The 19,343-nt window shown below is 43.1% G+C and overlaps 1 protein-coding gene and 1 long non-coding RNA gene across 6 annotated transcripts in view; one reads left to right on the top strand and one right to left on the bottom strand.

Moving 5' to 3' along the window:
- Positions 1-19,343, top strand: part of GNB1L (G protein subunit beta 1 like) — an 84,376-nt gene that overhangs the window by 31,334 nt on the left and 33,699 nt on the right. For 4 of the 5 annotated variants that reach the window (XM_083590528.1, XM_083590532.1, XM_083590530.1 and 1 more), the window contains 2 exons: positions 16,033-16,173; positions 17,564-17,692. In XM_083590528.1, the coding sequence (XP_083446654.1) occupies positions 16,058-16,173; positions 17,564-17,692 (245 nt within the window). In that variant the 5' untranslated portion in view covers positions 16,033-16,057. Of the gene's footprint in view, positions 1-15,860; positions 15,945-16,032; positions 16,174-17,563; positions 17,693-19,343 lie in introns of those variants that run through there. The other variant, XM_083590531.1, reaches the window with a different exon arrangement.
- LOC310751475 lies at positions 127-13,311 on the bottom strand. The gene is made up of 3 exons (XR_014542538.1): positions 13,028-13,311; positions 10,579-11,356; positions 127-1,547 (listed from the first exon to the last, which is right to left on the bottom strand). It is a non-coding gene; the product is annotated as an uncharacterized lncRNA (long non-coding RNA).

Below are 19,343 nucleotides of genomic sequence, written 5' to 3'. Positions count from 1 at the left end.
GTGGGGGAGGCATCCTCTTCTATTATTATTATTATTATTATTATTATTATTATTATTATTATTAATAGCTTTTTTAAAAAAATGAATTTTCCAAAAAGAAGCAAACCCAAAAATTGTTATTGTCATTATTTATTATTTGTATCCTGCCTATCTGACGGGTTGCCCCACTTGTGGGAAACTATGTATAGACTCCCAAGGGCTCCAAAATGGCGCACAGGAGCTTTCATTGCTGCCACGCTACCCCACTCAACAGCTGTTGGGTGGGAAGCGGCGGGCTCCCTATGTAAGTGCATTTCACTCATGCGCGCGGGGGCCTGGAACATAAAACCCATGTAATTGAGGCGTCGCCTGTATAAAAATACAAGGAAACTAAAATATAGCCAAAACAATACATTCTGTGCATACATTTAAGGGGAGGAAACAACTGGAGGTCAAGACCAGACCAGCACTCAAGCATTCAGGCAAATACGGAGTCCGCATATCTGAGAATTTCCCATCTTCCTTGTGTTTAAGAACATCCACCATCTCATAAGCTGCCAGCTAAGTTTTGTCTTCTGTCCACTGTGCATTGGGTGGGGAGGAGTGGGGCAGACCTCTCCTTCCGGCATTAAGGTGCTTGAGTGTCCTTAATAAGCAGTTAAATTGCCCCACTCTCAGGCTCCAGAAGAACAGTGCATAATGCAGTAGTACAGTGCAGAGGGCACCCTTTTGTCTATGGGGTTTACTTGCCTGGTTTTATATCCCATGCTAGAGCTTAGAGGCACCAAGCATGAAATCAGCTGAGAAGATAGAAGCTAATTTCAACGGGGAAAGTATTTTTTAAAAATACCCACAAAAAGCAATCAAATGTCCTTAAGGACTCATGGAACTGGGACAGATTTTGCCAAGTGCCTGAAAAAAGACTGAAGGTTCCAGGTGGAGTTCCATGCTTTAGGTTAAGAGTCAGGAGTGAGGGGAGCCTGTAGCCTTAAAAATGTTCCTGGACTGCGACTGCCATCATCCCAGGCCATCGGCGATGCTGCCAGAAGCTGATGGGAGTCGGGAGTCGAGCAACATCTGGAGGTCCAGAGGTTCTACCTCATCATGGTGGTTCCATAATGAACGTGATGTAGACTTCTCCATGAATTTTGTCTAGTTTGCTTTGAGCCATACAAGCTAGTGGCCGGTCCCTCTTCTTTACAGGCACTTTGTGAAAAAGTACCGTATTTTCCGGCGTATAAGACAACTGGGCGTATAAGACGATCCCCCAAATTTTCCAGTTAAAATATAGAGTTTGAGATATACTCATCGTATAAGACTACCCCTCTTCCAACACACACCAAATAAAAATTAAAAAACCAGTCTCCAGTCCGGCTCGGAAATCCGCTCCACTTTCCAGTGGCCGGGGGCTTCTGGGGCCAATTTTCCAGTGTATTTCTGCTTCATCTAGAGAGCTTGGTGTCCTCTGATTTAATTTGCTGTCATTTTATCCTTTGGTGGGGAGTTGCTGCAGGAGCTGCTGCTGTAGCCGGCGTATAAGACGACCCCCAACTTTTGAGAAGATTTTCCTGGGTTAAAAAGTAGTCTTATATGCCAGAAAATACAGTACATTTCCCCTCCACCTGCTTTGAACCTCCCACCAGTCAGTTTCATGGAGAACCCCAACTTCTTAGAGAGGGGAAACCATCCAATTGCAAGCTCAGGACCCAGCGGCTAATGCATTGTTTTTCTGCCTTGCCTGTGTTTGACTCCTGTCTGCTGGACCATTTCCCAGCTGCGGCTTGCGAAGCCATGCCTTTACATGCATTAACATTCACATTAAATAGAGATCCATCCTTGGGAAGAAAGTGGTGCAAAAGCAAGCCCTGTGCCTTTCGGAATTAAATTATTGTGGGGTTTGTTTTAGTCTTTCTTCAATTTCATCCTTGCATTTTATCAGGGAATTTATGGCTTCGTAAAACAGAACAGCTGCATTTCTCTCTCTCTCTCCTTCCCTCGCTCCCCCCCTCCAAAAAATAAGCTAATCTACAAAGTTGAACCTGTGTAGGAAAAATAAAGTCTCCTTAACTTCAGCTGTTTTTCATGCTGCATTTTAATGTTACATATTTCAAAGCATACGCCAAATGTGAAACTCAGCTATGTTTCAATCTCTCCCTTCTCCCCACTCCCACCCCCCGCCACAGTTTTTTGGGGGGACATTTACATCTTGCCGTGGTATTTGGCTGTCTTAGAAGACTTTGCTTTCAGTGCCCAAAATGTTTTACTGTGTTCGGAAAGGTCAACCAGCTGATAGCTGAAGGCAAATGTGTCAGAATGAAAGACTGAAAAAAAATTATCACTGTGACACACCGGGAGTATTAGAATGATGAATGTTTATGTTAATATATGGGGTGTACATATTGATTAATAGCACTTTTTTGTTTCACTGACTAAAATATATAAATGGCAATGAGATCCATATGCTAACTCGGTGTCCTAAAAATAATTACCATCACTCTTAGTTTTGCTCCCATGCTGAATACGTGTTTTCATATGGAAAATAGTTATAGTTGAATTTCACAACACACAGATGGAAGCATTTGAAAGTGATCCTCAAGGCACCAGCTCAGATTCCAATTTTTCTGAAAGTCACATTTGATACAGCGTGATTTTCCTTGTAGGACATTAGTTACCCAAAGTAAAATACTCTATTTTTTATTTTATTTTTTTATTTGCCTGTTTGTGGTCAGTGAGAGAGGTGACTGAAAAAAAGTAACTTGGTCTCATATCTTGCTGTTTTAAACTCACAGTTTATTTGATTCAATCAGATGTCTTAGATTATCACAGACAAACCTCTAAACCAGGGGTGTCAAACTCAAATTCACCGGGGGCCGCATCAGCAGTTTGGTCACCCTCAAAGGGCCGGTTGTATCTGTAGGACTATGTGTCCACTCTTTATTATCATAAATTATTGTCACTGCATTCAATTATTACTGTTTTTTGTAATAATGTAAGTAATAACTAGCTCTGAAAGCAGAAACATAGTCAGAATAATGGCAAGTAGATATTCAAATGTACAATTATTGTATAATTTATTGAAAAATGATTTTTGGTAACAGACAGTAAATTTTTTTTTAAACATACAAATATTGCCATACACTGTTTATTACACATATGGCAAACACAAGGCATTAACTTTTTTTAACTTTTCTGACTAGATGGCTGACATCGTTTTCCTAAGGTCAGTCCATCGATGTCTGGCGTTAGGTCTTGTGCTGTAGCAATCCGCAAAACAGCATGGAGGTTATCATCAGTGATGCGTGATCTGAGCTTGGATCTGTCACATCACAGGATGGCATGCGCTCAATATAAAAACAAGTGGAGGTTTCCTGTGTAGAACGGCCGGCGCCGCTAGAGGGCAGACGTTCTCTGGCTTGTAGGCTGCCGCGCATGCGCTGAAGAGGCGGCTTTCTTGTATAAAAAAAAAAAACGAGAATAAAAGGTGAAGGCTGGTGGCCGCCGCCGGCTACACGGGCCACATGACGAGGTCTGGCGGGTCGGATTCAGCCCGTGGGCCTTGTGTTTGACACCCGTGCTCTAAACCATGGTTAGGAGGCGTCCTTCAGATGTTTTGGATTACAGCTCCCATCATGCCTGACTGTTATCCATGCTGACTGGGGCTGATGGAAACATATGCAAAGCACCAAGTGAAGTAGGATCAGGCATGTGATATAGGTTCATATACATCCTCTAGCATGTCGATTTCTTGTTTCCTTTAACCACAGTTTGCTGTGGCATACTAATTAGGCAAACAATGGTTAACACTCAGCATGGTTAGGAAGGAATGCCAGTTAGTGCTAACCATGGTTTCTCCAGACTGGCCCTGGTTAAGTGGAGTGTGGCTGTAACTTTTACTCTGGTTTGCATAAATGTGTTTAATTGCTTCCTGCCCCTGGTCTTCCATATAGGGTGGAGCTGCTGATGGATGTTTAAATGAACAGAAGATATGGTCATTACAGCCTGTCTAGTGTCTTGTTTTAAAATGCAGGGTGCTGGCAGCATTTATTGTTTCCAGGCTGTTTAAAAAAATACATTTGGTCAATCAAGGCAGAGGTGATGACAAGTACAGAGTAGCAGCTATTATCGTACAGACGGATGATAAAAATCGGCAATCTCTTGATGACATTCTTAATGTCTACTTAAAACTTCCAAAGGCAACAGTGTCATGTCATTTCATATGACTCTTGAACCAAGACTAGTAGTGTTTATAAAACAAAGTAATCCTTATCGCAGCACGTTTTCCAATTACAGACCTTTTAATTTTTTAATGGGCTAAGGTAACTTCACCGAGTCTCGGTTGTTGCCTAGTAGGCATCATTACCTGCAAAGGAGGCAGGTGTTGGGTTAGAACAAGGGTGGGTGAACATCTGTGACCCTCTGCAAGTTATTGGACTCCAACTCCCATCAGCCCCTGTCAGCATGGGGCAACAGTCAAGGGTGATGGGAAGTGGAGTCCAACAACATCCAGAGGGCCACAGGTTTCCCAGCCCTGGGCTAAAACATAGACAATATGTTTGATGCTTCAAACTTTCTGGAGCTCAGGAGATCTGAGTTGTGTCTGTGCCTGGCAGGGGAGACCTCCTTGAAACATTCATGTGTGCCGGAAAGGTAAGGCATAATTGTAATGCACAGAAGCTCTCAAACAAGTTCCACTGCTGTAAATAATGCTTTTTAAGAATACACATCGTTTTTTGGAATGTGTATGCGTGTCTTCTTAGGAGCTGAATCATTCCCACTGTACTGTGCCATCAGAACTGTGTGTGTGTTCATCAGGCTTAAGTTAAGAATATCATTTCCGCAGCGAGACTAATGTGGCCAACGTCCTTCGCTTATGCCAAATGCAATTCGCAAACAGTTTTGACATGTTTCTGGAGTGTGTGTGTGTGTTGGGGGGGGGAGAATACAAGTTAGAATTTGAATTAAAAGAAGCTTGTTCAGCAGAATTCAAAGCAGAAATGTCTACAGTAGGTGTATGGTGGGATTTCTGTACTGATCACTGAAAAGCTGTCTGTGGGCAAACTAGGCCTCTCTCGGCCTGAAAACAGAGATGAGCACTGCACCCCATATTGAATTCAGCTGGACTTAACTATCCAGGGGTCCTTTACCTTATTTTAAAATACCTTCAGAAAAATTTAGTTTGTAGACATTTTTAAAATGCAATGCATTTTATGAATGATGTGGCAGATTAAAATGATGAGGCTTCATTCTTAAAAAAAACCAAAACAGTTCAGCAATTTTAAAACATGGGATTAATCATGTTTATCCTGCCTCTCAATTTACCAAAATACTGAATACTAGGTTACGGGTACATGCAAAAAGATGGAGGCCATAACTTTAACACTTTCTGGCTACTCTTGAATGAAGGTTGCTGGACTTGGTGGTTTCTGCATTTATTTGAAAGGGTTGGCCATGTTTAGCCTAGAGAAGGGACTTTCACGGGGAGATGGGTAGAAGCCTTTGAATATCTGGATGCCTGTAGTGCAGAAGGTGGAGCAGACTTCACCTGGGTTGCTGCACTAGAGCCAGTGGGTGGAAATTTCAGTTTCCTAATCTTTAGATTTCAGCAAAAGATTACAAGGAACTTCCTTATGGGAAGAGCTGTTTTGACAATGGAATACGCTGCCTTGAAAGGCTTTCCCACGCTGGAGATCTTTAAACTCATTGTGAATGGCCACCTGCTTGGGGATGCTGTGGATCCTAAATCCTGCATTGAGCACTGGGTTGTAGATGACCTCCAGGATTCTGTCCAACTCAGATTGAATGGGTTGTGTACAGTTACATCCTACTTAGAGTGGACCCACTGAAATTAAGGAACCTAATCTAGTCATGGTCATTAACCAGTGGGTCTAAGCACAGTGGTACCTTGGTTCTCAAACTTAATCCATTCCGGAACTCTGTTCCAAAACCAAAGTGTTCCAAAACCAAGGTGCGCTTTCCCATAGAAACTTATGCATTAATCCATTCCAGACTTTTAAAAACAACCCCTAAAACAGCAATTTAACATGAATTTTACTATCTAACGAGGCCATTGATCCATAAAATGAAAGCAATAATCAATGTACTATACTATAAAATAAATAAGACAGTTTTGTAGATGATAAAAATTTTTAAAAAAAATAAAATTCTTACCTGCACCAATGATTGTCATTGTTTGGATTTCCACAGTCACACTCAGTCAATCAATCAATCAGTAGCTGAACTGTGTTCCACACAGTCACAAAAACAAATTAAACTAAAAAGCCTCAAAAACAAAAATGCAAAATAAATAGCAAAAACAAAAGCACCAAACTTAATCTGTTCTGGAAGTCCATTTGACTTCCGAAATGTTCAAAAACCAAGGCACGGCTTCTGATTGGTGCAGGTGCCCCAGAAACAATAGCCGACAGCCGCATCTGATGTTCGGCTTCCAAAAAATATTCGAAAACCAGAACACACACTTCTGGGTTTTCGGCGTTTGAGAACCAAGGTACCACTGTAGAGCCATTGGAGACACTCCTATGATTCATTTGTAGCCCACCTTCCATCATGGGATACCAGGTTTAGGGTTCTCAGGCACCCATCCAGCCACTGGCCGGATCTGGACCTGCTGACTATTCAGCAGAGCTGCTGTACCATATGCCTTCAGACTGTGGCAAGGAGCTCCCCCCCCCCCCCGCCCATTAGATGGCTAAGAGGAAAATGGATTCCACCTGGTTAAAATCGGGTGTGCCATGGAGTTCACTGGGTGGCCTTGGGCCACTCTCAGCCTCTGAGGCCCCTATCTTACAGGGTCATTGTAAGGATAAGGTGGGAAGGAAGGAAGACATGCATCTCACCTTGAGCTCCTTGGGGGAAAGGCGAGATACAAATGTAATCGATAAATAAATGTCCCTCTGGAATTTTGAAAGCAGGCACATTTTTACATCCAGAAACACAAGTTGGAGCAGGGAAGGAAAAAAATCTAATTGCTGTACCTTGGTTGCTGTTCTTCGAATTCCAGACCAACCCAGAAACTACCATTTGTTATTGTATTTATGGAATTCCAAAGCTGTCATTTCGCCATGTAATCACAAAAGAAGTTTCCTAATTCGTTTATATATATATATATATATATATATATATATATATATATATATATATGTGTGTGTGTGTGTGTGTGTATGTGTGTGTGTATATATATATATATATATATATATATATGCAAATGTTAGAAAGATTATCTTTGGGTGGGTGGGGGTCAGACCAGAAAAAAGAACAACTTAGAAAAACCCCACCACATTAACTGTTTCCCACAGGAAAAATTCCAGCAGAATTCAGCAACTCTCCTGCTCCCACTCCTGTCACTTGCATTTCCATCGCACATTCAAGCAAAAACAAAATTGCTGGTAAAATATCATGCGATCCCCTCCGTCTTGGCTGCTTCCAGCCCAGTAATCCCGACATCTAGAGCCAAGACCCAAAAGTATGATTTTTCTAATCACTTTTAGAATAGTCATGAGATGGTGCCCAAGGAAAAACAAACAAACCGATTGTCAGGTATACCAGAAATAAATCTCTCCAAGGTACATCTGGCAAACCAATTGGGAGGACTCAAACCAGCAGGTGTGCAGCCATAATTATGGCCGCAAAAGTATTTGAAACATCCAGGTGTGCTACTGATCAAATATATGAAATCCCTGTTATTCTCTGGAAATTCCAAGCCCACCAGGTGCCCCTCCTTACAAAGGAAAGCAAGATTAAAGAATTAGCAGGCTGATCTTCAAAGTGCTGGCACAACACACACACACACAATCCCTTTGCTTCCCTCTCTTTTATAGTGCAATCCTATACCCATCTACTCAAAAGTAAGACCTATTGAGTTCAATAGGGCTTACTGCCGAGTTAAGTGGACACAGGATTGTGTGTAAACATGGTTGTTTCTCGACAGATATGGAACGGATTGTCTCAAGCAATCCACAAAAGTGGGTGGAGAAGGGAGGAGAACGACAGCTCCAGATCTCTCCAGCCTTCTGGAACAAGTCTTATTAAACCTAACCTCACTTCTGTTCGGGTCTTTGCATTCTCTGAACGGTACTTATCTTTGAATTTCTCTTCCTCCTGAAATTGGTTCCACTGGTATGCAGACCATTTCTGAAGACTCTTTGCTTAGACTCTCCTTTCCCTTTCCATTGATCTTGCAAGAGCTTTTTAAAGTAAATATCCCCATCCCTATGTATTTTAGACATTGGCATGGTTTGATTGCCATTCTGATCCACGTACACTGGTACCTCGGGTTACATACGCTTCAGGTTACAGACTCTGCTAACCCAGAAATAGTGCTTCAGGTTAAGAACTTTGCTCCAGGATGAGAACAGAAATCGTGCTCCGGCGGTGCGGCAGCAGCAGGAGGTCCCATTAGCTAAAGTGGTGCTTCAGGTTAAGAACAGTTTCAGGTTAAGTACGGACCTCTGGAACGAATTAAGTACTTAACCCGAGGTACCACTGTACTCCTAAGTATGTGTGTGTGTAGGTTTGTAGCCTAAAGCACCTATTTCCCCCCACCTCACCCAACTCCCCTGCTTTTTTGCCATTTTTCAAGTTAAGCAAACCATTTCTAGCAGAATGGGAATGAAGAATGGGTCGTTTCAAGGCACAGATGTTGAGCATTAAGGAGAACAGTCATTAAACAGCACCAGTGTGACATTTGAGGTTCTTGATTTTGCAATAATCCTTTTCTGTGCAAATGTTGGGTGTTTAGTTAGCCCATTATCTTAAAAAAAGGGGGGAAGGTTTTAGCTTACTTTCAACTCTGCCTGATGGAGAGGTTCAGTGCCACCAGAAAAATGACGTGTTCCTACACTATCAGAGGCTTAAGAAGCTACTCAGTATGTAGTGCTTTGCCGGTTTTGTATATCCAGGACTTGCATGACTCTTTAAAGAAGATGGAGGGCCATTTACTGGCTGGGTCTTGTTTAAAAGACAGGAGGATTGTGGGAAGATAGGTTTCTTGCAGTAGGACTTTCCTATATTTAGTGGGAACATTCTGCATTAGAACAGGGAGGTGTCCTTGCACTGGCCTGGGGCCACCCTTGTTGCATTTCCTGAAGGATGCAACTACAATCATAAAAACAAGCTGCATCCTGAAAATATACACCTCAAGTGTTAAAAGCCAGGCTACAGAGGTACACCTTCAGCATTCATCAGAAGCTGTATACAGTGGTACCTTGGGTTAAGAATTTAATTCGTTCCAGAGGTCTGTTCTTAACCTGAAAATGTTCTTAACCTGAAGCACCACTTTAGCTAATGGGGCCTCCCACTGCCACCACTGCGCGATTTCTGTTCTTATCCTGAAGCAAAGTTCTTAACCTGAGGTACTATTTCTGGGTTAGCGGAGTCTGTAACCTGAAGCGTCTCTAACCTGAAGTGTATATAACCCGAGGTACCACTGTATAAGGGATGTCCAACCAGTAGATCTCCGGCTGATCCTGGTAGATCACGGGATCCTTATCGTGTACAAAAATTTACAGGGGGGAAAGCTAAAAATCTGTGCAAACCTCCTTTAAAAAGCTCAACAACTCTGGGCAATGCACCCACCCACCCCACACACGCTCCTCCTCCTTCCAATGACAATGGGTAGATCAATGCTAGTTTTTTTATACTGGGAGTATACATGCCTGCTGTATACTGAAGGTGCCAGATACAAATACAGTGGTATCTCGGGTTACGTACTTAATTAGTTCCGGAGGTCCGTTCTTAACCTGAAACTGTTCTTGACGTGAAGCACCACTTTAGCTAATGGGGCCTCCTGCTGCGACCGCGCCGCCGGAGAACAATTTGTGTACTCATCCTGAAGCAAAGTTCTTAACCCGAGGTACTATTTCTGGGTTAGCGGAGTCTGTAACCTGAAGCGTATGTAACCTGAAACGTATGTAACCCGAGGTACCACTGTATGCGGGGAGCAGAGGCTCCAAGTTGCATGCAACATTGGGGGGGGAGGCTTGTCGCATACGTGTGTTGGGAGGAGGCCACGAGGCCCAGGGAGGCCCACTGCTGCTGTGGGGAGCCCCAGTGATGACCTCTGCTGGCTGGGTAGTCTTGACAGAGCCTGGCCCCTCAAGATTACAGGGGCTCAGCCGCATCCCCACATACGCTGTGGGGGCTGAGCTGTCCTCAACCCGATAGAGTTGGTGCCAGTGGCAGAGAGGGAGTTCAACAGCTATGGGACTACCACAGAAAATAAATACCATATTTTTCGCTCTATAAGATGCACCAGACCACAAGACGCACCTAGTTTTTGGAGGAGGAAAACAAGAAGAAAAATATTCTGAATCTCAGAAGCCAGAACAGCAACAGGGATCGCTGCGCAGTGAAAGCAGCAACCCCTCTTGCTGTTCTGGCTTCTGGGATAGCTGCACAGCCTGCATTCGCTCCATAAGACGCACACACATTTCCCCTTACTTTTTAGGAGGGAAAAAGTGAGTCTTACAGAGCAAAAAATACGGTAAATAGAAATTCAGTCCATCTCACCACAGTGAGGATGTCTGTGGCCAGTTGACCTGTTGATGGGAAACTTTGAGGCTTCTGCTGCTTTTCTCGGCTTACCTTTATCTTTAAACCAAACTTGGCGAGACAGCACATCACGTAGAGGGCTTCTTCCAGCAAAAGGCTGTCATCTGTGATTTAAAGCACATGGCGCCCAGAAATTCAGTTGCCCAGAGCCTAATCCTGCCAAGGCTTGAAATATACACCATTTCCTGGTGCGTATATGGCGTGTGCCCTGTTTCGCGTAGGGGCAGAGTCTGGCTTCTGAGCAACAATGGGAAGGCTGCAAATAAAATGGATGATGGAAAACAAGGCTTTCACAACACACCTTAGCTCATTGCATCAGTAAGAGCTCTCGGGCGAGAAAAAGGAAATTCAGCTTTATTTATGAATGGATTCGGCGTATGTTTGAGATTAACTCCCCTCTCCCTCCCTTCCCTGGTGCTGTGTGTCTAAGAATCTTCCATGATGCTCTCCGTGTAGGGACATGCAATTGGAGCTCCAACTTCATGCCAGCTTAATAACCCTCCCCAGATTCACACACACAAACCTTCCTTCTGTCAGCAAAACACTTGTGTGTCGGTAATTAGAAGTGTGAAAAAGAAAAAGAAAAACCTGGTATTAAATCCTTCCTCGTAATTCCAGATAGCCTCTGGGGTGACTCTCTTCTCCATTCTGCCTCCGTCTTCCTCCTGTAAAACTTCAGAGCTGTGCGTTTTTGGCTTCAAGGACAACACCCTTTTGGGTGTGTTTTTGCAAAGTTGCCGTCTTTCGAGTCAACAGAGCGCTGCATGCACGTGCCCCTGTTTTGAAGGTGTTCACGAGGGTATTGACGCGACTGTGGAAGATAAAAGGACTTTAAATCACAACATGGTTCTTTTTGCAAAGGCATCATAATAAAGAGAAAGTTTGCTATAGGCATTGAGGGAAGCAACCTTGTTCAAACGGTGTCGTTTTGTGCAGGTCGTTTTGGACCTGGAAGAAGAAGAGTTTGGATTTTATATCCCGCTTTATCACTACCCAAAGGAGTCTCAAAGTGGCTAACATTCTCCTTTCCCTTCCTCCCCCACAACAAACACTCTGTTAGGTGTGTGGGGCTGAGAGACTTCAGAGAAGTGTGACCAGCCCAAGGTCACCCAGCAGCTGCATGTGGAGGAGCGGAGATGCGAACCCGGTTCCCCAGATTACGAGTCTATCACTCTTAACCACTACACCACACTGGCTCTCCAGTGGGAAGAGGGAGTAATGGTCACTTCACCGACGCACGTGGGGGCCAGGAGCGAAACCTCCGCACAGAATGGTCGCCGCCTGTATATAAAAATAATGCAATACAGTACCTTGGTTCTCAAACTTAATCCGTTCCTTCCAGTAGCACCTTAGAGACCAACTAAGTTTGTTATTGGTATGAGCTTTTGTGTGCGTGCACACTTCTTCGAAGCTCATACCAATAACAAATTTAGTTGGTCTCTAAGGTGCTACTGGAAGGAATTTTTGTTGTTTGTTTTGACAACGGCAGACCAACACGGCTACCCTACCTGTAACTTAATCCGTTCCGGAAGTCTGTTCCAAAACCAAAGCATGCTTTCCCATAGAAAGTAATGCAAAGCGGATTAATCCATTCCAGACTTTTAAAAACAACCCCTAAAACAGCAGTTTAACATGAATTTTACTATTGATCCATAAAATGAAAGCAATAAACAATGTACTGTACTATAAAATAAATAAAGCAGTATTGTAGATGATAAAAAAAAAATTAATTTTTTTTCTTACCAGTACCGATGATAGTCATTGTTTGGTTGGGGGCTTTCATCGATTTCTGCAGTCACACAATCAATCAATCAATCAATCAATCAGTAGTTGAACTGGGATCCACACAGTCACAAAAACAAATTAACCAAAAAAGCCTCAAAACAATAAATAGCAAAACAAATAGCAAAAACAAAAGCACCAAATATAAACTCCAAATATCACCTCAGAACACTGCAATCGGAAACGGAAGATTTGAATTACAATGGGGTGCACAAATTAACAACGCAACAGGAAACACAAAACGGAGCATGTTCGGCTTCCGAAAAAAGTTCGAAAACCAGAACACCTACTTCCAGTTTTGCAGTGTTCAGGTTCTAAGTTGTTCGTCAATTAAGCTGTTCGAAAACCAAGGTACCACTGTACAGATTCCACATCCAAAACTAAACTGCTACTACTAAAAACAGCAACAATAATAATTCCATATTTTAAGTGACATAATGGAGCAACAATAAATATCTCAGAGCAATGTACCGAAGTAAAATAAGTAAGAAACCACAAAAGCAAATGATTCTGTGATTCTATGAAATCTTACACGAAACGCATCAAGATATAGCATCAAGCTGCCAGGTTTTATGCCGCATAAAAACCCCTGACAGAAATCGATCTTTCCCTTCAAATGTAACTCAATGCAGCAATGAAAAGACGAAAGAAAGAGAGAGAAAAATCCAAACTCTAAACAAGGATTTGGGATGAAAATCACCTTAATTTCCCATGACACACTAAAGTCGTGATCCTAAGCGTGCTTATCTTCAAATAAATCCTGCCGCAATCAGTGAGACTTGCCTCTCGGTTGACATGTTTCTGTTGGGTTGAAAGTTTCGTCGGTGCGATATGGTTCTTTTTGGGGATACTTGATTGCAACTGGCAGAGAGAGAAAAGGATCCCTTTGCCGCTTTCTTCTTTTTTTAATGAGGTCTCCATCTCAGGAAACATTAAAAACAAACTCTTTTGACAGATTCGTAGTAGTTGACATCCATCATGATGATATCTCCTACCTTTTTTTTTTTTTTAAGGAAAGCAGTATACAGGAAATAAAACACGTGATGCTATGGGGTTTGTTTGTTTTCCTACGAAAAGCAGTATCTGTTAAAAAAAACCCAAACCCTTGAGAATGCTCAGAAAATATAATTTTGAAATACCCAGGAAAAAACCATCCCAGATCAAATCATGTCTGTATCTGGACATCTGCGAAAGGGTTTCCTTTTAAGGATATATTGATTTATATATTGATTTTAAATGAAACGTACTCCGCAGCAAAACCTTAGACATGTCTTCTCGAAAGTCAGGCCCACTGAGGCTTGAGGGCAGAGGACTCCTACTGGTGGGTTGTGGGGATCCAAAACAGGGGTGCCAATTTTAATAAAATATGGGGGGGCAGGTGACCTCCGCCACATATAATTGATCACATGATGTGTTGCACACTTACCGTTTGAATGGCAATGCCCAGCATCTTTGGGGGGCCTAGCCTCTTCAAATATTTTTTTGGGTGGGGGGCAAAGGGACCTCATTCCCTTGGAGTTGGCTTCTATGATCCGAAATTTTGAAAAGTCTTCTAGGCAATCATGGCGAAAAAGAAGGGAGTGGCCTTTCCCCAGTCCCTTGAGACGGCACTTTTTAAACTTCATATTTCCTTCCCATTGTCCCTCCCTTATTAAGAACAGAAAGGCTTTGGCAGTGGAAAGATGTTGGGCCCTTTGGTTCAAAGCTCACACCCAGTCAGCCCCAGGCAAATCCCTTTTTTTTTGCCTCTGATAATATTGGAGCTCCAATGTCAGTAAACTAAGGCCAGTGGAGGGTTCTGCAAGAAGCATTCTGAGGTCAGATCTCTGGAATATATAAAATGCAGTCAGATAAGCCTAAAACTAGCCTATATAAGCTTCTCTTTAAGCTGCAAAGGGGTGGCACTCTGCTGAACTCACAAACGTGAGGAAGGAAGCATAATGTCTAATAAATATATCCTCTCCTAGCATTTATTCACATCCCAACAAGATCTCCCCCTCCAAGGTCAGACCTGTCTCTCTGCCCTCCGTGAAGGAGATCGAAAACACCCTGTGACCTCTGGGATGCCATACGATTGTACCCTTAATTATTCTTGCAAATATCTAGTTGGCCTGTGTTTTAAATATACAGCGGTTTGTGTGCCACGGTTTGACAGTTTTCTCTTGAAATGGTGCTATACCAACAGTGAGCCCTGGAAGCGGGGGGGGGGGGGGAGGGTTTTGACATTTAGCAATAGGTGTTGGGGCACAATTTGGCTAGGACAGGCAAGTCCAAAGTCCGTTTTGGGGCCTAATCCGGCCAGCCAGTTTAATCTATCCCCTGTAGCAGTTTATTAGTTTATTTCCTGGGGTAAAATCCTAACAACTTGAATCCTAAAAGAAGCTCAACAACTTTGGTTGGCCCTTTGGTCAGCCCCCATAGCCCTTCACTTCATCAAATTTGACCCTCTTTGAAAAAAGTTTGGACACCACTTGGCTTTGTTGTTTAGTCGTTTAGTCGTGTCCGACTCTTCGTGACCCCATGGACCAGAGCATGCCAGGCGCTCCTGTCTTCCACTGCTTCCCGCAGTTTGGTCAAACTCATGCTGGTAGCTTCGAGAACACTATCCAACCATCTCGTCCTCTGTCGTCCCCTTCTCCTTGTGCCCTCCATCTTTCCCAACATCAGGGTCTTTTCCAGGGAGTCTTCTCTTCTCATGAGGTGGCCAAAGTATTGGAGCCTCAGCTTCACGATCTGTCCTTCCAGTGAGCACTCAGGGCTGATTTCCTTCAGAAAGGATAGGTTTGATCTCCTTGCAGTCCATGGGACTCTCAAGAATCTCCTCCAGCACCATAATTCAAAAGCATCAATTCTTCGGTGATCAGCCTTCTTTATGGTCCACTGGACTAGGAGTGTTCATTCTCCTATCCCTGAGTCCAAATATCAGTCTCGGTTTATTACTTCTGTTAAATCAAGGTGTTTGAATTCACCAAAGCTTTGGGGAAGTAATCAAAGTATGGGCTGTATATGAGTATCTGAGTTTTCCATCTATGGCAGGGGTAGGGGACCTCTGGCACATGGTCAAGATGGCCCAGGGGTTCAAATTTGGTCTGTGAGGCCGTTTCCCACCAGCCACGTCCACCTGCCCCACATCCGGACATCTGGGGCAGCTGGAGACCCATGTGCAAATACAGGGTGCTCCTGATTTGCATGGGAAAGCAGGGTTTGGCTCTCAGCTGAAGGGCACCAGAGATGCTTTAAAGCAGCGGTTCTCAACCTGCAGGTCCCCAGATGTTATTGGACTACAACTCCCATCATCCCTAGCTAGCAAGGCCAGAGCTTCAGGAATGATGGGAGTTGTAGTCCAACAACATCTGGGGACCCACAGGTTGAGAACCGCTGCTTTAAAGCATTGAGCAGGGCTGTTTGGAAACCCATTAGGAGGCTCTTTGAATTCCCAGCTTTGGGACTTGAGAACATGAAAACACACAGCATCATTATGATGCCAGGCAATTGACAAGGTGGCTGGCCCCACCCACCCGTCAGATTTTGCCCGCGAGGCTAGGATCTTCTAAGGATCTGACCCGTGGAGCCAAAAAAGGTTCCACACCCCTGATCAATGACATATGTACAATGATGTATGTCAATAGCTGGTTGTTTCTCCATTCAGTAACTGGGTGGGTGTGTGCTTTGTGCTTCCCATTGACATTTTTTCCCCTCTTACAGGAGCTTCTAATACATTATTGCAGTAATGGCTCCGCCTTCCCCGGATCCCCAGTATGTTCTGCGGGGAACAACTGATGCAGTCAATGCTCTGTGCTTTCATTGTTCAGATCCAGAACCGGAATTTCCCATTCTTTTCTCTGGGTGAGTATGGGGGGTGTCAGGATGAGAGATCAAATTACATTAGAAAAAAGTCTTAAACAAGCATAGTCTTACGATCTGCTCAGCAGTTTGTTTCCTTTTAATGTACCGTACTTTTCCGTATATAAGGCTAGTTTTTTTACTTTAAAATTATGTGGAAAACTCTGGGTTGTTTTATACACGGGGCAATCTCCCCCCTACTTTCTTAAATTGTAGTCCCTAAAAATAGTCTTCTACATGGGGGCATCTTATACATGGAAAAATACGGTATTTTATGTGCCAGGAATGTATGCATTGAACTCTGTCTGTTGGGTCTTTGGACCGCAATGAAGAATTGAATTGAAATTGGATGTTTGGTATTAACCTATGTATTCTTTTTCAAACTTTTTTTAAAAAAAAATTGGGTTAAAATTTCAGATATACGTTTTCCACCATTTAATATACAACAGTACTTACAACGACTTTCCTTCTTCTCATTTCATGGTTCCTTGTACTTCCAAAATTAGCTGCATATTTTATTCCCGCCATCTAGTTTCCTCATTTCCATTATATCTTAATCAGGCAGAGGGCCTTCTTGGTAGTGGCGGCCGCCCTGTGGAACGCCCTCCCACTAGATGTCAAAGAAATAAAACAACTATCTGACTTTTAGAAGACATCTGAAGGCAGCCCTGTTTAGGGAAGTTTTTAATGTCTGATGTTTTATCATTTTTATTACTATTATTATCATTAATTATGTTGGAAGCTGCCCAGAGTGGCTGTGGAAACTTAGCCAGATGGGCGGGGTATTATTATTATTATTAATTAATTAATACTGTTGAATTTACAATAATCCTGCTAGCGTTTTCATTTGCTTGCAATTGTCTTCCAGTTACTCCACAAATATTTTCCGTTCCTCTTTATATACCCAGTCTTCTTGTTCTCTTACCATGCTGGCTAGACGTGATAGATCTACCTATTCCATTATTTTCAGCTGCCATTCCTCCTCCTTTGAAACCTGTATTCTTTTTCTAACTTTAATAACATCTAAAAAGAAAACCAAAAGGTGTGTGACTGCGTAAGACAAGCAAAGCAAGCATATTCAGATTCTATTTGTATGCAGAAGTTTTTTTGGAGTGTGACAGCTTAGGCATCTCTGCCATAAAATTTAACTTTCAAGGAACATCCTAACATTTTACTGATTTGTTTCCCCCCTAAAGGGAAAGTAATGATCAAATCAGCAAGCCGGTAGTGATTTTTTTTTAAAAAAACAACAACAACCAGTCTCTGCAGTGTAGAAAGTCTGTAGGCAACTTAGATAAGTTTGGAAGTACCACCAGATTGCTCATGCTTTGAAATGGTTGCTGATGAAATTAGCAATTGTCTTCCTCCCACCCTTTTTTCTTTTCTTGTTTAGATCTTCTAATGGGCTGGTCCATATCTGGAATCTGAAAACACACAGGGTGGATAGGACACTGGATGGGCATGGCGGGAAATCAGTGCACTGGGTGAAAGCTTTACGCAACAGAAGAAATGCACTTCTTAGGTGAGTGATGCAATTCAGAAGGAGCACGCTTAGAAGATTGCGGAATTAACGATGTCTCTAGAAAAGGGCATCAGATTGAAAAGCTGGAGCAGTGGAGAGGGAATTCTTTTACAGCCCAGGAGCCCACATTCCCTTCTGGGCAACCCTTTGGAGGAAACATGGTAGCGGTGGGCGGGGCCAGAGGTCAAAATGGGCGGAGTAATAGATTGCATAAAACCTTTCTATGGTAGGCAAGTCTCTGCAACATCTGGAGGGGGACACAGGCTCCACATCTCTGGATTTCATTGACTGGGAGCAGCTCTGCAGGGTTTGAGACAGGAGTCTTTCCCAGCTGCAACCTGGAGGCGCCGCCAAAAACTACCGCATTTTTCGCTCTATAAGATGCACCCGACCTTAAGACGCACCTAGTTTTTAGGGGAGGAAAACAAGAAATAAGAAGCCTCCTGAGCGAAGAGGGAGCGCAGGGCCCTGGTCTCATGAGTCAGAGCGTTCCACCAGGCCGGAGCCAGTGTTGAAAAGGCTCTGGCTCTGGTTGAGGCTGATGTAACTTCCTTAGGGCCCAGGACCTCAAGAGTGTTGCTATTTATGGACCTTAAGGTCCTCCGTGGGGCATACCACATAGGATTGTGAAGGATTGTTACAAGACCGCTGTTCCCTTCACAGAACTACAATTCCCAGAGTTCTTTAACAATCAATCCTTCTGCTGGGGAATTCTGGGAACTGAAGCCCTGTGAAGGGAATAGGGGGTCTCCTAACAACTCGCACTATTCTTAACAAACTACGGTTCCCAATATTCCTTTTTTGGGTGGGAGGAAGCCATGCCTTTTTAAAGCAGTATGATACTGGTTTAAATGTATAGTGCGGATGGGGCCTTAGTATGATTAACGTTGGATACAGGCCATTTAATGCACACGCAGAATCAGCTGAAGAGAACTTTTCCTGCGTCTGGATGAACAGGCTGTCGTCCACACAAGCTTCTGCCACAATAAATCTGCTAGGTGCCACAAGGCCTTCGGTTGTTTTGACTGACAGAACGCTCCACCTTCTTCTGGAGCGGATTGCCAAAGCGTCAGGGTAATTTGGAGATGTTTTGACATGTTTATCAAGAAAAGACATCTTCCGTAGCAGACCTTATTAGCATTTATATTTGTTGTCGTCTGCATAACCACAATTAACAACCCAGAATTAAATCTGAGTTGTTAACATAATTACATGGTTTTCATTTCGCCTGCACTCTGTGCTCAGAAGCATCGACACAGAAATCTTTCAGGACTACAGCTATTTCTGGGTAGTGTTCCTTAATTCTCGATCTCCATAAGAGAATGTCTGTATAGGTTGGACTCTGCACCTAGCTGGGGTTGGTTGAAGAAGCAATTCGGTCAGGATACCTGAGAAACCTCACTTGTGTTTGATGGACTTCTGAGTCCATCTTTACACCCACATTTCAAAGTGTCTATTACTGTACTTCATATGAGGTTTGGTTCTCATAATTTTAAGTATCTCATCTGTCTTCTGTAATGCTAATTGTACTGCAGATCAATATAGTTGTTTATTTTCAAATTACATCGTAGAAGCACAATGCAAATGTTTTGTTTGTTGCAGTTATTAATACTATCTTTGTCTGTGGTGTGTCATTGTTGTCGTTTACTAG

This window comes from Podarcis filfolensis (genome assembly GCF_964270895.1).
Source record: "Podarcis filfolensis genome assembly, chromosome: 16".
NCBI classification, from domain to species: domain Eukaryota; kingdom Metazoa; phylum Chordata; class Lepidosauria; order Squamata; family Lacertidae; genus Podarcis; species Podarcis filfolensis.
The sequence above is the reverse complement of the archived record's forward strand: the minus strand, read 5'-3'. Positions and strand labels throughout refer to the sequence as shown.